This window comes from Hypomesus nipponensis, chromosome 17 (assembly GCF_054491055.1).
Source record: "Hypomesus nipponensis isolate SF chromosome 17, ASM5449105v1, whole genome shotgun sequence".
Classification (NCBI taxonomy): domain Eukaryota; kingdom Metazoa; phylum Chordata; class Actinopteri; order Osmeriformes; family Osmeridae; genus Hypomesus; species Hypomesus nipponensis.
The window spans coordinates 7,681,023-7,703,356 of record NC_140377.1 but is presented as its reverse complement, the minus strand read 5'-3'; the positions used below and the strand labels follow the sequence as shown (position 1 = coordinate 7,703,356).

The 22,334-nt window shown below is 48.2% G+C and overlaps 2 protein-coding genes across 2 annotated transcripts; both read left to right on the top strand.

The window, feature by feature from the left end:
• Positions 1–3,724: 3,724 nt before the first annotated feature.
• On the top strand, positions 3,725–10,849 carry metrnla (meteorin like, glial cell differentiation regulator a). The gene is made up of 4 exons (XM_084678325.1): positions 3,725–4,075; positions 5,931–6,319; positions 9,778–9,837; positions 10,010–10,849. Exons 1-4 carry the CDS (start codon positions 3,978–3,980, stop codon positions 10,321–10,323), a joined length of 861 nt encoding a protein of 286 aa, XP_084534451.1. The 5' UTR covers positions 3,725–3,977; the 3' UTR covers positions 10,324–10,849.
• An 8,731-nt stretch (positions 10,850–19,580) lies between these two features.
• On the top strand, positions 19,581–22,202 carry LOC146253282 (uncharacterized). The gene is made up of 3 exons (XM_084678307.1): positions 19,581–19,768; positions 19,844–19,872; positions 20,066–22,202. The coding sequence occupies exons 1-3, from the start codon at positions 19,649–19,651 to the stop codon at positions 21,408–21,410; spliced, it is 1,494 nt and encodes a 497-aa protein (XP_084534433.1). The 5' UTR covers positions 19,581–19,648; the 3' UTR covers positions 21,411–22,202.
• The last annotated feature ends 132 nt before the right edge of the window (positions 22,203–22,334 follow it).

Sequence of the window (22,334 nt, the reverse complement as noted above, 5' to 3'; positions counted from 1 at the left end):
ACAGACAAGTACCCCTGCAATGTTTACGCCTTGTAAAAATCTGTTTCTCTTTTCCCAGGAAAACTCAAACAAAAGAATAGGATATAGAGACTGGCATGGCCTTTGTGAAACTGCATTTTGGGAATAACAGAGATTGGGTTGTCCATTGTTTTGAATATTTAAACATTTTAATTGAATGTTGTATAGTAGAGCTTTGAGCCTTCAAGCTGCTCATGAAGGTTGTGAAAAACACGGGCAGAAACAAGGATTTCATCCTGAGCTCCCAGGATTTCACACAATGACACGCACACTATTGCTCTCTCTCTTTCTCTCATTTTCTCTCTCTCTCTCTCTCTCTCTCTCTCTCTCTCTCTCTCTCTCTCTCTCTCTCTCTCTCTCTAAAGACACTCTCTCAAGGCACACATACACACATACACACACACAGAGACACCCTGTTATGGCTGTCACACAGCATCATGGATTGCAATGGCTGATGTTCTTTGGGGCCAGGCTCGTAGACGGATCCAGCACAGTGCAGAATGAGGAACGAACAAGGAAACTGTGATCCCCAGTCCTGTGGCGAGGCAGAGACACAGGCCAGAGCATCGTCTCCGCAGGAAGCCGTGAGAATCAGATCACTGTGGCTAATCTGGAGAACGGAAGTTCTCCCTGCCTACTGTGGGGGTGGGGGGGGTGCCTCCCACATGCACTACTACTTTCAGCGCAACACCCAGCAAACTGCAAACATGACCAGCTTTTACTGCTTTGCTTTGGATCACAACTTCCTGAACTTTCCTGTGGGGGAAACGTGTTAGCGTCATGGTTGGCGTCTCAACCCTGTCATTCCGCGAGCCCATGCACCACCTGGGTTTCTGGTCCTAAGCTCGTTCTTATCCCTCTTAAATCTGAAGGCCGAGCACAGTTGAATTCACTTTCATTGCGCTGCTTTCATAAGACAATAAGTCCCCCACCTGCTAGGGTGAATGGTCCGTCAGAAAGCAGCCTGACCTAAATTCCTCCTGGGAGATTTGGAGCTGCAGATCTTCAGATTTATGTGGGCCTCTGGGAGCAGGCTGGCGGTAGGGTGGTGGGGACAGCTTGAAGGCATTAGGACCTAATACTGCGTGGACGTCCGCAAGTCGCTGTAGAGCCTCTATAACCTCCAGCACCCCACACAACCCGCCTCTCACGCACACACGTGTTAAGGCGCACTGGGTACACAGGCGCAAGCACATACGTACACATGCAGACATGCACACATAGCCCACGCGCGGCCACAGAGCTCCTCATGGTCACATTGCGGTTGGAACAAGTCTGTGCTTTGTGTTTTCAGGACTGCACGGATTTCGAAGAATTCTGAGGGAGACGTAACTGGGGCATTCCCCAAATGTGTCACTTCCCCTCTACATATCTTGAAACGAGTTACTGTGATAAAAAAAAAAATGAAGAAAAAAAACACCCCAAGAGCTCTACTGACTGATGGTAATGAAGGGGTCAACAGTGAGGTCAGATTCTTCTCCTTCTCTGTCGGCGACGTCAACACGAAACGTAGCATGACGTCATCACCAGCGACCTGAGCTGTACAAGGTGTGCCGATGAATACAAACACCGCGTCTGTCTTTAGACGGGACTGGCACTTGTATGACATGTTTCCTGCATATGAAGAAGAATGTGAATAATGATAGTATCCGTGTAGAGGCTATGGCTTAAATGACAGGCAGGCAGAACGCCAGGAGAGGGATGTTGACAGGCAGAGCGCCCTGAATGCTATCAGCACCTTGCTATCTGCCTGTGCATACCACTGAGATATTGGACATGCTTGTGTGACTGAGGTTTACAGTTTATCTGGACCAGATAACAGGCTTAATAAAACTAGGGACAAACAATGAGAACCGAGTGGTGGCTTAGCCATTATACAGACTGATTCTCAGCGCAGGAAGGGAGAGCCGTGTCGAGAATTAATTATGAACTAGTCCCGGTTCACAACCACAAGCAACCCTTGTCTGAACATTATTGAGTCAATAAGGCGTGTATTTATCGTCTCTACTCGGCAGAGATGGTTTAACAATAGACAATAGATTTGTGGCTTAATTCTTTTTTCTATGAATGCCTGTCTTTACATACTTTGTAAATATGGTTAGCATAGTTCTACCGGGTCAAAGGGTTTCTCATTTGACAGACTGGGAGAAAACAGTTCGTTCTCAGAATTGAAAAGTAAGTAAGGACACGACGAAGAAGAGCACAGAGCCACACGGTCTTATCCTGACAGAAGCACAATCCATTTTATTGCTGTTTTTCACCTGGAGGCTGTTGTCAGACACAGTATGTCACTCTCAGCATGGGATCAGGACAACAGCCCCAGTGAAAAAACAACTCTCCCCTACTCTTAGTTTCTACCCTCCCCCCCCAAAAAAACCATTCTACCCTCCCCCCAAAAACCCTTCACCTCACTCGCTCCTCAGCACTGGCCTGAGCTCACCCCCACCCCTGCCTCAACCCCCGTTGGCCCCAGCCACGCAGCATATTTACCAAACATGTCCAGCCCATTCACATTCACCGCGCATCACTACTCAATAGAAATTCTTTTCTGGTCTGTCAAGTTTACCACCAACATGTACACACACACACACACACACACACACACACACACACACACACTGGGATTACCTTCCTTTTCCCCTTAATTATCCTTGTTGCTTTTAGTTTTTCTTGTTGCCCCTTTCCCCTCCTCCTCTGAAATGCGTGACAGGTGGAGGTTTAGAAGAAGAAAACCTGCTTTCCCTTAAGCTGCAATGAGAGGGAAAATAACAAACACTGGAGTCAATGATAAAGCAACTGGAATAACAAGAAGACGACAACGGATCTGCCTGGAAAAAAAGGAGCAGAGCTGGATCTCCTGTGGAGTTGCCATCACAGCAGCTATAGCGTCAGACATTTGAGTATGGATTGAGTTTTTAGTCGTTTAATGCACATATTATTCTGACACAGAAGATCATCCCTCGTGTCACCTTCTTTCTCTTCCGCTCTCTGGTTCACATCTTCAGACACATTTGAGAAACACGTACAAGTGTTATTGTCGGTCTAGGTGGCTGTAGCTGTGTGCAGGTGTCCTTGATGGATGCTCAGACAGCGTGTTCCGACATGCACTATGATTATGACAACACAGGGCCTTGTTACAACACCTAGACAGCAAGCCTGGAGTGTAGCAAGAAGAAAACAGATACCCGACACACATGCTCATGTGCGCACGCACGCACATGCAGAAATACTCACACACAAGGATCGTGCACACACACACACACACACACACCACACACAAACCACAGCCAATTACTTGTCCAGATATCAGAGGAGAAGTAACAGTTACAAACAACTCGTTTCCCCTGTTAAACGGGTTTCCATTTTGTCTTAAGCCGAAACACACTGCAGTGGAAAAACACAAATCTTTACAGAAAAAGTTGTCAAATTGTTCGGAAGAATTTACACCGTAGGCCTAGACATTTTTATCTAACAAATGTGAAACAATGTGAGCACAGATATAATTTTATGTATTATTATTGTTATATATACATACTATATATTATATAATGTAGTCTACATAGTAGCCCAAAAAACAACCACACATGTGTAACATGGAAGGTTTACTATGGGTTTACTATCACTGTTTATATCTTGGAGGCACGCTCCGTAGAGCGCAAGCGCAATATCTCCTGTGGTGTGACGTGGGGAGTAATCAGGGCAAGATTACTTTCTGAACTTTCAGTGAAGGAACTCAATTCGGCATATACGCATTCACTCGCTGGAGCTGCCGATGTCCGTAGATATGGTCTGAAGTAGTTTGCGACGGAATGCCGAGTTTGTTTCTGTGTACAGTCGTTTATGCCTAAAGGACACATGGAGACAATATGTAGTTGGATTTACGGAGGTGGACTTTCTTATTTCACTTGAGAAGAAGAGGACAGTGTTGCGCTTCTTGCAACTGCTTGTGTGGGATAAACATGGTCACACCGATCTTGGCGCATTTGCTATCTTTTCTCCTGTTTTGTAAAATTGTGCTCTGCCAATACTCAAGCGACCAGTGCAGTTGGAGGGGCAGGTGAGATTAATAACATGTTTCACATTAATCAAATGTACTTCCACTAATGTCATTTTTATGCGAAGTGTTTAAAAACGGCTGTGGTCTGGCTATCAGCTAACATAGCTTACTAAATCCCAACGTTAAAATGCTACAAATTGTTAAACCTCTGCCATGCAGAGCTTTAACACCACTGATAATAATACTTTAATTCATGAATTGCAGCGCTGCTTGACATTCTTTTTAATCAATGTTTATTCTGGTCCATACACCATTTTCCCCCTTAAGACTCTTTACTAACCCCTCATAAGGTGAGCTGTTAAATCTTTATTTGTAGGAAAAATTATTAGTGCTTGGGTCCCTTTCATTGATATGTAAACTAGATAGGGATTTAAATTATGTCATGCCACTGTAATAACATCCCTAGCCCAATTATACTACCCCGCCAAAGTATCACTGAGCAGGAATCCGAGCTGGTCCTGATCAACGTTTCAATGAGAAGCTCATTCTTTTGAATGTATATGAAGTGTTACATTCTACCTCCAAACGTCCTACAGCCAGTAAAATCCGTTTTTCCTCTGGCTTAGTAAAAAAAGGTCTGACATGCCTTTCATCTTCAGAGCCAGGAAGGGTAGCTCTATGCTGCACTGATCTGTTGCTCATTAGCAAGGCTCCTAGCTAATGTATTATAATTGCATGCAGAGATGATGAAGTTAAAAACGACTTAATTAAAGGCGTGCCTAAGACATTCTGGTTCTGGGGCTTTGCTACATGTGTTCAGCATGTGCCAGCTCGCTCCAGATCTATGGCACATTCGAATTTCAGCATCTCATTCCCAAGGCTGGGTGTTTCTCTCAAGGAAAAGCAACCGCTAACTTGGCGTCCACATGGGTCGAATGGCCATGGTTTCCTGCATATGGCTTTGCTATGAGTGACAGACGGTCGTTTGGATCGCTGTGCAGGCAGGCATTAAGAGATTCAGTTGGTCATGCTGGCGCCAGGGTCTCCGAGTGTTGCCCGGACAAGTCTCTTCCAGTCCCTTTGGTGGCATGAAAGCAAGGGGAGGTTCAGTGCGTGACCCGCATTTGCACTTGCATGCAGTAGGCCCCGGCTACTGTTTGTGCTGTTGTCGGCGTCGAAGCCTGTGTGTCCCCCCCTTCATTCAGCCACTTTCTGTTTCCAAACGCTTCCCAAAGGCAGACTGCCAGTGGTGCGTTTGGCCACAGCCCTGAGGGGGGAAAACAATGTGGTCGAAGGAGAGTGTATTGGGGCTGAGGTCAGCGTAGCCGCGTTTTGGCTCGTGACTCGTCATGCAGCCGGGCTTGCGCGCACCCGGGGCCCTCACACTCTCTCTCTGTGAGGATATTAAAGCACATTCCTCCCAATCAGCCAGGAAGCTTCTCCTGAGCCTGGAGCCAGGCCCACGCACTGGCTCAGTGCGTGGCCCCACAGACACACACACACAGTGGGGTTTGAGCCCTCGGTGACCCTTTGACGGCTTTGTGTGGAGATAGTGTGAAGAACCTGGCGTTTTACTCAGGGCTTTTTTTGTGGTGGTGGAAATGGCGGGGGGTGGGGTTGTGGTGGAGGTTGGCTGGTAAAAAAAACCCGTACTAATCAGGCTTTCAGATTCCTGGCTGGTGGTTATTGTATTTTATCGCTCGTTCTGTTGTCGTTCTGTTGTTTTTTTGGTTTGCTTGGAAATGCAAATTGCATTCGAGTTAAACATCTTTTTACCCTTTTGGCCCCCTCCTCTCTCTCTCTCTCTCTCTCTCTCTCTCTCTCTCTCTCTCTCTCTCTCTCTCTCTCTCCCTCTCTCTCCCCCCTCTTCTGCCCCTTCTCTGCTCTCCCCCCCCCCCCCCCCTCTCATCTCTAGTGGACTGACCCACGAGGGCCATGCCAGGGACGTGGAACAGGTGTACCTGCGATGCTCCCAGGGTTCCCTGGAGTGGCTCTACCCCACGGGCGCCATCATCGTCAACATGCGGCCCAACACGGCGTCGCCCGCCGCCGCCCGCCTCTCCGTCTGCATCAAGCCCCTGCAGGAGTCCAGCGGAACCAACATCTACCTGGACCGGGCGGGCAAGCTGCGTCTCTTGCTCCACGAGCGGGACCAGACCCAGGGCAAGGTGCACTGCTTCGGCATCCAGGAGGGGGCGCTCTTCATCGAGGCCATCCCCCACGTGGACATCAGCCGCAAGATCACCGGCTTCCAGTACGAGCTGGTCAACGACAGGCCAGGAGCTGAGCCGAGCTCTGTGGCTGGTGAGTGGTGCTCCTTTGACTGCTAAGGTGGTTTTCCTCAGGGTGGGTGGAATGGAAAGCTCTTCTTTTTTTTTAAGATTCCTAGATTTCAATTTAGGAATCGAGATGGAAGTTATTTACGAATCGCAAACCCTTTCGTCCACATTTAGGGTTCTCATTCCAGCCACGGGCTGGTTTGCTTTGTCCCTTAGTCTCAGTGCTTTTGGCAAACTTAAATGTAGCCACCTGCTGGTGAGAATCTATTTTGAAGGCCCCTTTTCGTGGTACATGTCCTCTTTGGCACTTTTGACACAGACACTCACGTTTATATCTTTGTCAGCCAGTATTGTTTTTGTAGTTCGAAACATTTGAAAGCCACACTGCGGTATCAAAACACCGCTTACCCCCCACCCCGCCTGCTCTCAGTCGTCTTTATATTTGTATCAAACTTTGTTTGTAGGACAAAAGTTCACAGGTAATTTCCCACCGGTTCGTTTATTATCAGTTACCCTCGAGGACCATGTGTTAGACAGAGGCTTGCACTGCCGCCCAGTAAAACTGTCAAGAGATGAGCTGTGTGGAGAGAGGCACAGCCAAACAGAGAGCCTCCCTTTCAAAACACAGCCTTATTTTCACGCTGTGTACCTGCCAAACCTGCATGACTTCAAGCTGCGCCAATGTGCACAATCTCAGCGTTTTTTTTCTTTTATTTTTTTTTCTTCTTCTTCCACACGAAGACAAATATGAGGGATGTCTCTCCCCACATCTGTTTGTAGTCCCAGAGTTCTCTTATCCACATCCTGCAGAACCTGCTGGCACAGCGGGGATGGGGGGGGTGGCGGTGGGGGGACTGGTCCACCCCATGGCCAGACGCTTGTTTTCATCCAGCAGGCTTCCTGCGCCGGGTGCCTGCGTGTGTGTGCGCATGCGTGCTGCTGTTGTGATGTGGGATGGCACGGCTAGGACGCGGGTCTCGTGCCGCTAGCAAGCAGGGCTCTCCCCTCCGCCGAGTCGGTCCTTTTTTGTTCCCAGTCCTCTCTGACCCCGCCGGGCCGGGCCGCGCCGGAACGCGTCTCGCTCCAGACGTCGGGAAGGACCTCTCCCTCTACGCGGGGCCCTGCTCCGCTCCGTCTTCGCGCCTCTCCCCCCGCCGACGCCCCCGCCGCCTCTCGTGTCGGCGTCTCTCCCCTACGTCTCCATTTGTCCTCCTGCCTTCCATTTGTCTGCGCTGTCTGTTCCCTTTCATTCCTCTGCCCTTCATCCGTCTACCCCCCCCCCCCCCCCGCCCCCCTCTCCTCCCTGTCCTCTGAAGTGGTTCTCGTCTGGGCGGAGCGGTATTACCGAGTCGTGCTCTATTAGGATGGAATGCGTCTGGTGCCAGATGTTGCAGGGACACTATCTTCCCCCCGCCAACCCCCTCTCCGCCCCTCCCTCCCTCCCCCCGTCCGCCCTATGAAGTGGTTCCGATCGGAGCGGTGCGGCGTGCGTTTGGGGCGGGGGGTGGGGGTTGGGGTGCACGCTGTGCTGCCAGGTCATTCCTGTGGTTGTGTTTCATGTCTGACATGTGAGCTCCCAAGCCCCCGTACTGGAGCAGCATTGCACGGCTGTGGAGCAACAACACCAACCCTTTGGGCCAGAGGCCTGGTCCCTGGTGCCCGTGGAGGCTGGCCCTCCTTCATCAGAGGTCCCTGGTTCCAGCTCTGGGCCCGGCGGTCGACCACTCTGAGGTCTCCCTGCTCTCCAGCTGTTCCTAAGCCCCTGGGCCCGTTCCTGGGTGACCCCTGACCCCACCGCTGGCGTGCCGGAGCCTTGCGTTGCAACGCCAGCTGACCTGAGACGTGCCCCACCTCGCCCCGCACGCTCTTAACTTAAGAGCAACCTGTCTAAATATAATCGAAGCAGCTCCCAAGCATGGCAAAGGGTCTTGGGCACTATTGTAACCATAAGCCTTTTTTTTACCAGCCTTTCGTCGGCTATGAATGCAATACACGGGATACAAATCAGGGGGCAAAGGTTTTGCGTAAATCCTCTTCCATACCCTTCCGGCCTCAGCAGAAGGAAGATATTTTTCAGCTGAGTAGGTGTACCCCATCTGGACAGACAGACGAGGCTGGACAGACAGACGAGGCTGGGGCTAAAAGCTGCCCCCCCTCCCCCCCGCCCCCTCAGCTCACTGCTGACTGTGCACCCTCCTTCCCCCCCTCCACACCTGCCCCTGTGGCCTCCTCTGGAAAACAGATAACCACACCAAGTCCGGGGGCTAATAAAGCAGTTTGCTCCTGACCCAGACTCGGGACCACCTGAGTCAACCAATCATTGACTTGACGGCTCTCCTTCAGAGGCCTTTCCCCTGTCGTAAAGCAGTCCGAGGCCTGGACAGGACAGGGCAGGCCAGCGGAGCCTGCTGGGGTATGACCAGCGTGAGGTTAAGCTTGGCCTGAGGGCTGTCGTCTTCAAAGGCTGGGCTGGAGGTGGACGAGGCTACTTAAAGGGTCACTTTCGATTTGAAAATCCTTTCTTCTTTTTTTTGTTGTTGCCCTAAAGTGACTGGAGACTGTGCTTTCCTACAGGTCACAAGTCAAGCACAATCGTGCGTCTGTGTTCTTTTCTTGTACATCTGTTCTGGTTCTATTTCCGATATATCTATTCAGGCATTTCCAATGGCGCGTGTGGTCACGTTGCCAGCCCCGGGTCATGTGGGCCCGACCCTGTGCGTGGCTGCTGCTGCTGCTGCTGCTGCTGTTGTTGTTGTTGTTGTGAACCTCAGCTCCAGCAGACCTCGTAGACGCTGACTTGACTCTGTGCAGGTCAGACATGTAGCAGTTTGGCCCCGCCCCGCCTCGCTCCACCCGAGTCATCTGGTTCACATTAGTGGAGGGGTGTCAGGCTCTTCAGAGAGAGAGAGAGGGAGGGGGGAGGAGTGGGGGGGGCTCTAGCAGAGGCAGCAGTGAGAGGTCCTTCCTGGGGCTGCAGGCCCAATGACCCCCCCCTCTCCCCTCTCCCTCCCTGCTTGTAGTGGCCTGTATAATGAGCAGAGAAAGTCCTACCCCCCCCCCCCCCTCCTGTACCCCAGCTCTGTTTGGTGTAAAACCCAGAGCCATGACAGCCGACTCCCGTTCAGCCGTCCACATAAATAAATAACCATCCGGGGGAGGGAAATGAATCACAGAGGAGAGATCCTGTGTGTGTGTGCGCGTGGAGCACGTGCCCTACACGGCTGGCTGCGTCCGGCTGGGTGTTTTGTGTTTGAGGTCGTTAGCTGGAAAGTTGTGGGGTGGACTGTGAGATCTTTATCACTGTATGGCAGGGAGTTGTTAAAACAATAAAGGCCCTCACAGTGTTCCCTGTTTTCGAGCGACGGTCTGGCCCCAAGCTCATCTGACCTCTCTCTCTCTCCCTCTCTCTCTCTCTCTCTCTCTCTCTCTCTCTCTCTCTTTCTATCTCTCTCTCTCTCTCTCTCTCTATCTCTCTCTCCCCAGCTCCCTGCCAGCCTTGCAGCGATGCCGAGGTGCTCCTAGCAGTCTGCACCAGCGACTTTGGTAAGATGACCTCCACGTGACCTCACGTTTGCCCCCCGGGGGGCTCCTTTTTGTACGACACGCCGTGTGCATTTCCTCATTAACTCTCATATCCTCCTGACCGGAGAAGACGCCGTAGTTCGACCCTGCTGCAGCGTTAACCCCTTGCCTTACCTGTTCTGTCTCCGTGCAGTGGCGCGGGGCAGCATCCGGAGGGTGGAGCGGGAGGACGAACAGTCCTCGGTCACCGTGGCGATCAGCCGCCTGTACCGACAGAAGACCAAGGTGTTTGTGTCCGGCGGCGCGAGGGCGAGGGGCTGGGCCGGCCGGGTCAAGGTGCCCCTCCAGTGTGGCGTGAAGCCGGGGCAGGGCGACTTCCTCCTCACGGGGACCGTGAGGTTCGGCGAGGCCTGGTTGGGGTGCGCCCCGCGGTACAAAGACTTCCTCCGGCTGTACCAGGAGGCGCAGAACCAGGGGACCAACCCCTGTCACGTGGACACGAACTGAGTTGTCGAGCTGGCCCGATTCGGGAAAACAAGCCCCGGTTGAGCAGAAAGGAACACCTTGTCCCAAGTGCTGACTCTTACGGAGGAAAGAGCAGGGGGGGTGTCGAACTGACAGAGTGACCCCCTTCTCCTGATTGTCTTATTGCTCTGTGAGACAGAGGCTGGTGCTTGTCAGGGTTGCCAAGCAGCATTGAGGTTGGACTCTGTTCTCCAAGCCAACCTTAACCCACTGAGGAATGTCTGAAGACTGAAGACCTTTTTCCTGGAGGAGGAACTCCTTGTATATAATGTGAAAGAACATTCTAAAATGGAAGCTCCAAGTGCTTTGTAAAAAGCTTGATGTACAGTTTTGAAGATGTTTCTTATGACAGAAATGTATAAAGTTAAAGCCTGCCTTTTATTTGTATTTTGATCTTAAGAAAATTAGATGTGCAATTTACCGTCTGAATTCATGTCCTCATGCTGTTTAATTGTGTAAAAGATGTCTTTGCCTTTTTTTTCAGCAAATAAAACGTGTATTTTCTGGACTTCTTTGTATGAGTTCAGTTATTTAAATAGGTGATGTGTCGTGTCAATTCCTGGAATCCCGTCTTAAGTAGTGCTGTCAAACGATAATAACATTTAATTGCAATTAATCGCAATAATGTCATTGTTAACTTGCGTTGGTGGTATTTTAGACTGGACGTGCTGCGATGATAGCTCAGTTCACAACGACAAAACACACAGATCACTTTGCTCTTGTCAATGGGACCATTTGGCAACTTTTTAATAGTAAACTTTCCATTCAGAATCTTATTGGCATCCATTTCGGCGTCTCACGCTCGCCATCTACTCAAAACGTAAAGTTAGCCAATACTCTTTATCCAGCTCGCAAGCCCAAACAAGTGTGTGCGGCGTGCCTGTTGTTTTCGGTGTAGCTAGATCCGGTGTGGTGATGTAGTTTTTCTAACATCAGTAGCTGTTGCAATAGCATATGAAAAAACTACAACAATTGCTGGGCCAAAAAAAACGTTAATCGCGCGATAAAAAAAATGGACACAGTTAAAATGGGTGTGCGTTAGCGCAGTTATTAACGCGATAAACTGACAGCACTAGTCTTTAGCAAAAGCAACCCAGCCAAGTTCTGTGGGTTGGAAGTTAGTGGGCAATGTCCCGCTTAAAAAAAAAAACACAACAAATAAAACAAGCCTTAAATTCCATATTGTGAGCAAAGCATTTCCCGCCCTTTGGAACGCAACTAGAAAGATGATATCATGGGCCCATCTCCATGTATACACTGATCCCATCTGAAATGCGCGGCAGCATTAGCTGGTTATTTTTCCACAGTCTAGTCTGGGGTTTGAACAGATGCCCTTCCACACAACGTGCATTATCCTTCCTTCCAAGGTTCACCTCAGACTCAGAGTTGAGATTGATATCTCTGGTTGGAATGGGACTTGGGTGGATTCCTCTGCATGGTTCCTGTGGTGTTGGGGGTGGGCAGTGCGTCAAGGTCAATCTGAAAGGCCTCTTTGTTTCAGGAGCTGCCTGGTATGAGGAGTCAGAGGACAGGCCTAGGGGACTGCGCTCAATACGGCTCTGTGACCGGTCTCTGGGCGGGCGACTGCACCCAGGAACCAGAGTCATGGTTTTGATAAGCGTTCCGGATTCTTCTACTATGCCTTTCTCAAAGAAGGCCTTTCATTTGCTCTGCCTCAGGTTAAACACCGAGTCAAAGACTCAGTGTTGCCACTGTGGATGCTGCTGCCTGAGTATTTGTTGAGAGACTAAAAAGTCTTTGTTTCTCTTTTTACTTAAACGGAAATGTACCTTGCACTCGTCTTTCAATAAGTTGGCCCAAGTAGACAATTGCTATTCCAGACAGCCCTGCATGCTGAATGAATGTCTGAATTCCAGCTTGAAAGCCAGCAGCCCCGGAATCGCTCACTGGGAAATGCAAACAGAGTTCCTATGGTAACGGTGCCGTGCTGTGAACCCTTTCTCCTCGGAGAGGAGAGGAGCAAGCAGGAGGAGGAGGAGGTGGAGGAAGCAGGGGGAGGAGAGGGAGGGGCCGGGGTGGCTGTTGACAGGGTGTTCATCTGCCCAGCTGTCCTCCTTGTCATTCCTCTCAGCCCACCTTGCTCTGTTGTCACTGGTGTGCCTCCAGCAGCTGCCTGGCGGGTGCATGTCTCCATTCCTCAGGTGCTAACCCTTGTCCTTCTCACACAGACCTTAGATCACACAAGAAAATGTCCTTCTCACACAGACCTTAGAAAGACTAGATCAACCGGTGATGACTAGCTCCCGCACTTGACGTGTTTTGCGGAAAAAACAAAGAAGGGGATTGATCTGGGATTGCTTTCCGCAGTTCGTTTCCCTCAGATGATTTCCTTTTGGCGCGCGTCAATAAGCGAGGCCCTTGAATAAGGCTTGTGTTGGAGAGCTTACTCACAGCAGCAAGACCTCAGTGAACGAACCACACAGACCATGATAATCACTGCGGACAACGCCAGATGAATGATGGTCCTGTCCTCCACGAGGCTTGGGCACGGCCCATTTGGTGGGGCTGAATAAAAGAAGGAAGAGACAGCCCCCGTCCAAATGTGCGGCGGCAGCAAATTGCACAGTCACTTGGCAGGAGAGAAGGGACTCGGTGAAAGAACGAGAGGTCCCCCGGAGAGCAGAGCGACACCAGAGCAGAGCCCAGTGAGCCCAGAACACTGGTGACATTTCCGCCACTCTGCAAAGTGGCGGAATGTGGAGAATGCTGTTGACTTCACGCACGCGTGCACGGTTCCCCCTTCCCCCGACAACCCCCCTGCCCCCCGCCTTGATTAGAGGGAATCAATGGGGACTCTGTGGTGTGTGTGTGTGTGTGTGTGTGTGCACGTGGCCCTGCCTCCAGCACACACAAACACTGGGCCCCAGCGGAGGGACCGCCGCCACCCACACCGAGCCGCAGCACCAGCAGCAGCTGCGCTGACACCTCTGTGGGCCACCCCAACGTGGGGGGCTTCGACAACACGCGGCCATGTAAGAAAAACACACAGCTTCATCTGCCGTCCGTGGAAAAAAACGTATTTGTTTATCGCTCGTTGGCTTTGAAGTTTCTCGACACTTTCTTGTGCTATTTTGGGTCGCTCGCGAGCTTTGTTTGTTGCTTTGACGTTTACCGTGTTCATCAGATACGGACGAACACGTCAACAGGATGAGGTGGGAGAGAGAGTGGCAGAGCCGACGAGGCGCCTTCCAGAACGTTCTCTAATCCTCAAGGGGGCCGTGAGTCTGCCATGATGAAATGCCTCTCAGCCCTTCTCTGCCTCCTTCACCCCGCCTCGCCCTCCACTGTAGGGTCACAGGGGTACAGCAGGATTAAGGCCAGGGTGTTGGGTGTCTCCAGCAGAAAGTGGTGTTGGGGCCGTGCTATGGGCCTGTCCAAATATCAGGTATCAAAGGGAGTGGGGATTGTGTGCGCCTTAACAGTGGAATGGGTTGATGTTTGTAGGTGAGGCTCTTCTCGATCTGGCATAATCTAACTCTTCTACTTGAGGATTACTTGGGTTTTTGGTTGACACTTACCATTGAGATCACAGTGAGTCAAACAACAAGAAATTCCTTTTGGCCAGAAGACATTAAAAGGGGGTTTTCTTGATCAAATGCTTGCTCGTCTAAACTCACCTCAAACAGCAAATGTTCCCAACACGCCTTGGCATGGCGTTGATGTAGTCTGTCAATTAAATGTTGATTTAGTGACCCTCTCTCTGTTCATAAGCAGATAGTCGGTCTGCTGCTGTTACAAGTTTGGCCCCTTTCTCATTTGTCCCTCTCCTTCCTCCAGTTAGGTTACAGTGAATAGAAGGGGCTGCTGTCTGGTCACATGGCTGCAGAAGGCAAGGCTGGGGGGAGGTGGTCCACACAGCAAACACATTGAAACAAGGAGGTCCTCCAGTCTCTCTCTGCACTTGGCTGATGGAAGCTTCTGGGTCCTCAACAGCCCAATAATAGAGCAGTGTTTGGCTTCAACAAGAGAAGGACCTCAGACAAACACACAGCAAATGACACTTTTATTTACATACGTACCAAGGCCTCTCTTCCTGCCTCCCAACACTCCTCATCTACCGAGATGGGCAGGGTGTTTAGACAGCGCCATGGCAACGGTAGCCCGGGCCATGTCAACTTGGAGGGGGGGGGGTTTCTCATGATGTCATCGTGGCTTCGTAATTGGCGGTCGCCCAGGGATGAGATGAATGATGCATAGCATCGTTTTCCACCGGTCCCTCTCCGGAACACTCCTTCATGGAGTCCACGAGTGCTCTGGATTATGCAGAGATGTCTGACCATGAACCGATACTGCCTGCTAATGAAAGTCAAGTTCTGGTTTTCCTCATGTGAAGGTGGAACAGGAGTGGTGTTTGGAGCCCATCAGCATGCCTTCCTCCTGAGTCTTCCTACACTGGGATTCAAACCGCACTGCGCACACCAACTTTTCTCTCGGTGTAAACCAGCTACTCCACTACAAAGCAAGCTCTTCCATGGTGCGGTGGGCGGTGTTTATACTGAAGAGCGAGGTCCAACTGCTACATAGACAAAATGATCCATTCACTCCAGAATGATCCATCCCCCACTTAATCTTTCCATCCTAGATCTTATCAGTACAGTGGTCAGTAGGATCAATTGCGGATGAACGATTTGTGGAGGATGTCCATTGTGGAGGATGTGATGAAGATCCAAATCAAATTAGTTGGCGCCGATAATGGCTGCCTCGGTAGGCACCTTCCTGCCAAAGTAAATTCCTTGTCTGTGCAAACTTTCATGGCGAATAAAACCCATTCTGATTCTGAAAACAGTCATGATCTCGCCATAGCTCGGTAACTTTATGACGGCTTTGAATGAAGGTGTTTGTGTGCACTCAATACATCAGCCATCGCAGCCCTGTGATCCGATTGGCTGCGAGAGATTTTCCCAGCCTCCTCCACTCCCAGACACGTCACTGTCAGGGTCAGGGCCCAGGATCTCTTGTTTGCACAGTCCCATGAGCACCAGTAGCTTTGTCGCTCTGTGGAAGGTCTCTGTGGCAACCAGCCTGACCCTGGCTGACCCCTGGTCTGGAAAGGCAAACTGGATCTCAGATTAATTCAGTCATTAGAGCCGGGGTAGACAAGGGCGTGCCCCCTGGCCCACAGGAGAAACTCACAAATCTCGAGGCATTGTTGCCTGACAATGATCATCAGCCTTGGCATGACGAGTGGAGAGCGTGATTGATGGCCTAATTGAACGTGGGACGTTTGAGGGATGTCTAAATAGGGGCCAGAGTGGAGGGCGTGATGGATAGGTAGGAAGTGAGGACAGAGAGCACTTTTTTATCTTCACACAGGAGCGGATGTGAGCTGTTTACTTTGAGTCGACGAATGATGGATCGATTCTCGTGGGGGCAGAGGGCAAGGGACGACCGGAACACAGCAGAAGGTGCACGTCACATGACACATGACACAGACACAATGACACATGTATGTGTCTGTCCCGAGTTCACCTTTGTTTCCACAAACAGTGTGCAATACATGGATTGGAAGATCCACCCTTTGGCATTGCTCCTGGTTGTTCCAGTTCCATTTTCTGAGAAACCAAGTGGTACTTTCATAACAGACAACCGGGTTACCATGGAGAAAGGATTCACCGTCAGATCATAGCCAATCACCTACCAGCTTTCTGTGGCATCCCCTCGTCATGTGATCTGAGCTCTTCCGAGCGGGATCACACAGGACAATGGACTGTGTGTCTGAACTGGGTTGCACAAAAGAGACCAGAGAGAAAGTAAGGATGTCTGTTGGATAACGGAAAAAAACACAACGTTACAAATACATTATTGCACTGCTGAATAGATTGACAGAGAACGTTTTGTTAGTTTGACTAATTCTGTGAGCTATGAAAATATTGCCACAGACATCATTACAGAATTGCAAAACGAATCCCCAACGTTTTCAGCGGGATGTAAATCCGTGGCCATTTTCCATGCATGTCTCCATAAATATTTTACCACGTCAAATGAAGCCAATTCCAAACCCTCAATTCAGTTTCTTTCAGCCATGTCTGTGCTGTGATGTGACCTTTGAGAAAAGGCTCTACGAAGCTTAGGTGGGGGTGTAAAAGAGCTTCAGCTTGCCTTTTGAACACTGTGAGTCTGTTTTAAATGGAAACCCAAGCTGACAACACAGCAGTCTAAATTCAGGAAAGTATCAATGGAATTTGGGAGCACTCACACACTATTGCCATGCACATAGCACAGTATACGGCCTAGTGGCACATAACTCCACCGATTGACTTTACTTAGATTTTGTTTAATGCTGATTTCACAGGGTCCCAACCACACACCGCATAATGGTTTGTGCAGAAGGATGAAAATCATTACTGTTTGTTGTGTGGGGTGCAATTGGCCACGACAACAGTTAGAGAACGACAAGTGTTTGCGGCAGCAGCTGGGGAAAGAATGGCTGAGCCTAGGGAAAGTAGAGCTTATGGGGGAGGTACAAATGCACGCACACACACACACACACCACACACACACACACGCCGAAACAAACACAAGGGTCGACACATTTTACTTATAGCTCAGCCGGACTCAGAGCTGACAGTCTGCCTGACCCTCGTCTGAGGGCCTGGCATCTACTTTTGCAGCCAGGCCCCTGACAGGGGTCGTGGGAGGTCATCCCCTTTTACTCCATTAGGTCAGGTCAGAGGATGTAATCAACAAAGCTGAACAGAACTAAAAGTAGACCAACAACTGAAGATAAACTACAACTGTGTTTTTTAATGATAATGATTGTGTTGAAATGAAATGCAACCAGGTCTTGGGGGCCTGGCAAATGTTAGATGGAAAGAAAGTGATTATTTAATCACCCCAACTCCCACCCCCAATGCAGGCCTGTATGACTGTAACACAAAACAGAACCTGTTCAGTTCGTCGGACTTCTGAAAACAAACAGCATTTTAAGAGACCGACACTTTTAGAGCTGAGTTTTAAGAATGTGAAGCTAGGATAGCGATGCTCTCTCAAGGTGAAACGATCGAGTTGATCTCTCGCCCCACAGCGTGAACATGTGAGGCAGCATTCAAGCATGGGATGACATAATGCTGAGATTTAATGGGGATTATCGCTGTTTTACTATGGAATGTATGCAATGTTTGGATGAGGAGGAGAAGCAGGGCGGGAAGAGAGCCCCTCTATATACTGTGCTGACGGAGACATTCCCTCTCACCCTGCTATCTCAAGCATGTAAGAATGCCAGGAGTTTTTTTAAATTCTTACTCTGTCGGTATACTTGGTCCACTGCAACTCCAGGAGTAAAGTAAAACAGTAGAAGTCTTTATAACCCCTCCTTGTTGCAGCAGTAACTATAAATCCCTTTGGATTTCTCCATGAATGATTTATAACAGTTCATTTTCTGGAACTGGATGCATACTTCTAGCTTATTCTAACTTGCAGTGCCAGGACTGATTGAATATATAAACATTTCAGCCCTCTATGGAGCACGAGGCAAAATGTGTGCATGTTCTAATATCTTAATGTAGCCCTGTTCCTGAGACTTTTTCATGACAAAGATTTTTTTAAAGGAAAAATGGAACAATTCTTTTTTTGTAGAACAGGTGCTGCCCCCTTCTGGTGTCTAACACTAAGACATACATCTGGTAGGCTATTTCTTTGGAACCAATCTGTGACAAATTGATGATTGAGAACAGAGGAAGTTCATGTTCACGATGGAAGAGAACACAACACAATGTGATTTATAAAATGTATCTTTCAACAGAGGCAGCGTAGTTCACCGAACGGAGGAACGTCCAGTTGCATCAACCAAGTCAGGACATTCAGTTGACTTTTCAGCCTCACTATAAAATCCCTGATATATTACATACACGTCATATTTCAGTCTGCTAACCCTAACCCCCATAGACGGAGAGAACACAGCATACTGTACAGCGAGCGTCACGTAGATAGAGCCCAAGGGGCCTCTCGTGTTTCCAACCGTGGCAAAATGGAGATTTATAAAGCAGTCATAACAAAGCACGAGCGACACACAGACACCCCATCATTAAAAGCCCGGGACTTGATGTCTGCGTTCTGATGGATGAGCCCGGTGACCTCAAACACAACAGTGAATTCAACCCATCATAATCAGGAAACGGCAAGTCCCGCCTCAGCTCAGTGGGAGACCAAGACTACCTTTAGACGTGATGACACATGCAGACGCAGCAAAACAAAGCTTCTCCCATGACCGTGAAGACGATTGGCCATGAGAAGTCATTTATAGTTCTTAAAAATAATACATTCAGAGCCGAATGAAACTTGACTCCACTTCTTGGTGGGACTGCTTTGGCCAAGTGTGTATTTAAAATCTCATCAGTGTATCCATGAGGGGGGAGACCCTACTCTTTCAGTTAGTGTTGGATGACTTTCCAGACCAAATTTAGCATGCACATATTGTACTATAGATCATGTTATTACTATCTGGGAAAGAGACCAGTAATAAATCTGCTGTACATGTTCCCACAAGAGGACAGGGATCCTCTCTAGAGCAACTTTACTTACAGAAGTTCTTCATGGCTTGACTATGTTGTATTACTACATCAACGCAAAACAATGTTCCCTTCTTCTAAAATCACCACATGCATTTTTCACAAATACCAAATGACTTCAAATGTCTATTTGCACACATGAATCCATCAGTTATTTCATGATCATTGGTAATTTCACAAACTACCTTGAACAGCATATACTTTAACTGTATACATTGCAATTTGTCACTGTATAACGCCATACATGCTTCGGAAAGAGCTTGGGTCGGGTGCAACTGCAAGGTGTTGTTTTTGGACACTAGCCATGTTGCTAGCGACTGGATTGGTGTGTGCAAATCATGGGTGCAGACTGCCACCTGTTGGTGTACGAGGCATTAAATAAAACAGATCGTCAGACTACTTTTTATAGTAGCCTACATGATCTGGAATTGTGTGTGTTTTTCAATCTGCAGGATTATGTAAATGTGTTCTGTTTAAAAGACCGATACTATTTAAAAACATTATGCAAAGACATGACTCCATGTTGTTTGGGTATTGTGTATAGAGTATATTCTCTGGACAGGCCCTGTTTTTTTTTTTCTTTCATCGTTGTAAAGAATACAATTTAGAATCTACAATTAATTGTTATGTAATAAAGGGTGTTTCAACCGTGCATTCTATATGAAATTAGAATGTAAAAACAATTTTCCAAAAAACATTGGCGTGAAATGCTTCTCGCTTCGCCACTATGTTCACTGCTCCAAAACATCATTTCAGGAGTAGAGAACATTTATCGAGTCATGCAGTCGCTGGACCTTGATGTGACAATTCTTTTCAAGGGCGCTGTGTGTATACTTTGTATTATCCTGATGATATTGTTGTTGGTTGAGCTACTCAAGACATGGAACCGATACAGTGAGGTACAAGGACATTGTTTGAATCAACTGTGGTCATAAAAATCACTGTTAACTTGTGCAATTTTCATTCTTTTTCAGGAGGAGGATTTTTATCAAACATCTGATTTGTAAGCAGGCCTAATACTTTATCATTTGTGTGTGTGTGTGTGTGTCAGAGAAAGAGAATGTGTGCGTGTGAGAGAGAGAATGAGAAAGCAAGGGCAAAAAAATGTGTGGGTGCCATTCTGTAAATTAATTAGAATTCAAATGAACAATAACTTTTCTAATTTTCTTATTGTACATCTGATCCTGTGTTGAAAGGAAACTTCTGCAGGAGTTTTCATCACAGACTGTCACCTTGTTCACTGACTGCCTAGACCAACTCGGACAGCTCGAGGAACTCACAGTAAAGTCCCATGCTGCAAACAGCTCAGTTATCAGTCAGTGCGATGACTCTGACACCTCTGACTCCGAATGTCTTCTGGAGACAAAGGCCTCACAACCCCAGCAACATCATGCCCAGTTCCCATCTGACTGCAGGAAGTGCATGCCTATGCACCCCTGTGATAACACGGATAGAAACGACAAAGTTATCGGAGTGCAGTCCCAAGCGTCTAGCGAGGACACCTCCAGGATTGGGAGAGAGAACATTGTGAGGCACTTGTTTGATGGACCATTAAATTCCAAGGCCCCTCTCAACTTAGATTCTCAGGTGAGCAAGGCTGCACCATCTGTCAAAAAAGTGTTAAATTTCCGAGCTACAGGGACCCAATTCATCCCTCATGAGTACAAGGACACACCGGTGAATCACATCAAGCACACAGTGACACAACAGCGTTGGGATTTGCTCAGGCTTGCTGTCCGGTCTGTGACGGCATTCAAGTTAAAATACACCTTGAGGACAAATAACCCTCCAGCCTTTCCAACTCAGGCTACTGATTATCTAAACGAGCTAACTTTATGTGGGTGGACGAAGGAGAGTCAAGAACCGAAGAACTGTGAGTTGTTCTCCCCTGTTCCGGAACAGTCTATGAGGGAGCTGTTTAAGCCAGGCACGTGCATTACTCTGCCCAGGGTAAAACATATTTTGTTCATGAACCATGAGGCCATGAAACTCATTGAAATGACCCAGAGGAAGAAACACTTGGAGAATCTGTTTGGCGCACCCACTATCTTCACCGACTCCACGGAACTGTTGGAAGTGATCATATCTACAGCAGCCCTGCATTTATCTCAGAAGGCTACACCTCCACCAAATGTACACTTGGAATTCAATAGTTCCGACTCAGAGACACCATTCATCAGTAAAGAGATCCGAGACAACCTTGAGTTTCACATAAAGCACAAGAAGATCATACACCAGCTAGGTTTGTCTGAGCAAGTCGCATGGACTTTGAAAACCCCCACAGCAAAGACTCACAAGGTGGCCGGCTCTAAGCTTTCCTCAACAGGCCATTATCAGATCCAAGTGATGACCAGTGACCTGTCGTTTCTGACCAAGGAACGGAAAGCGGCTCTGGAGGATAATGTGATGAGGAAGAAGGCTCACAGGAACTTGAGCTACCCAACACGAGTGTTGGACTCACTGAAAGTATTTGCGCTTCCTGAGGCAATTGCCATAGACCTTGGACTGAAGTTTAACCCTCTTGGGAGCCCGTCAGAATAGACATGTGATCGATGCCCCAGGGGTAACAGAGAACAACTCTAAAGAGGGGAAAAAACACTTTCACTCTATGTATAAACAGCAAAGTGGGGAACAGCCAATGTGTGATTGATATCTATTCTAAGTCTCGCCTCCTCATCTTTCCTAGAGGAAGGACAATTAATTCCAACCCAATACAGTGTACATTTTGCGTCATCCCTTGTTTGTGTAATATGTATTAGCTGTTTAAGTGCGTAGATAACCCACAAGAGGGAGACCTACACTCAGTAGTACACTTGAAGAGCATTTTGTTTAATTGACTGAAATGCATTCAGATATGATGGAACTGTACAGAGCAGAAGCGAAAAACCTGCCAAATTCATACAAGCTCCTGTATCTAGATATAGGAGGGGCATAGGTTTCATCATACACTTTTTGAAAAAGGTTAATGTGTCCTACCAACTTTTTAATAAGAAAATGTCATGTAATTGCCACATCCTCAGTAAAAAAAAAAAGCTGTTGTTCCCACATTTGAAAACAAACCTATACCCCGGGCATATAGGTTGCATTTTGACAGATTCACGTTTCTCAGTAAAACTGTAATTTATTTTATTTTTTACAACATGTACATGTAATGGGGATCAGTTCTATAGCATCAACCTTCTAAGATTAATTTTAAGTGACATATTTGCGTATTTTTTGTTTTGGAGTTTTCAGAAAGCCACAAGTTGACATAAATATGTTTTGGTTACTATTTCAAGCCTTGACTTTTCGACCCTCCAGAATCTAATGTTTCATCCTTGACTGTATATTAAAGCTGGCTATGTTGCCCAAGCTAATTTTCTTCACTGACAGTTTGTCATATTTTCACTTTTGTGATCCAGTAAATGTGATTTTATGTCTGGACAGACTGGAAATGACAAGAAAGCCACAGTACATTAAGAGCCA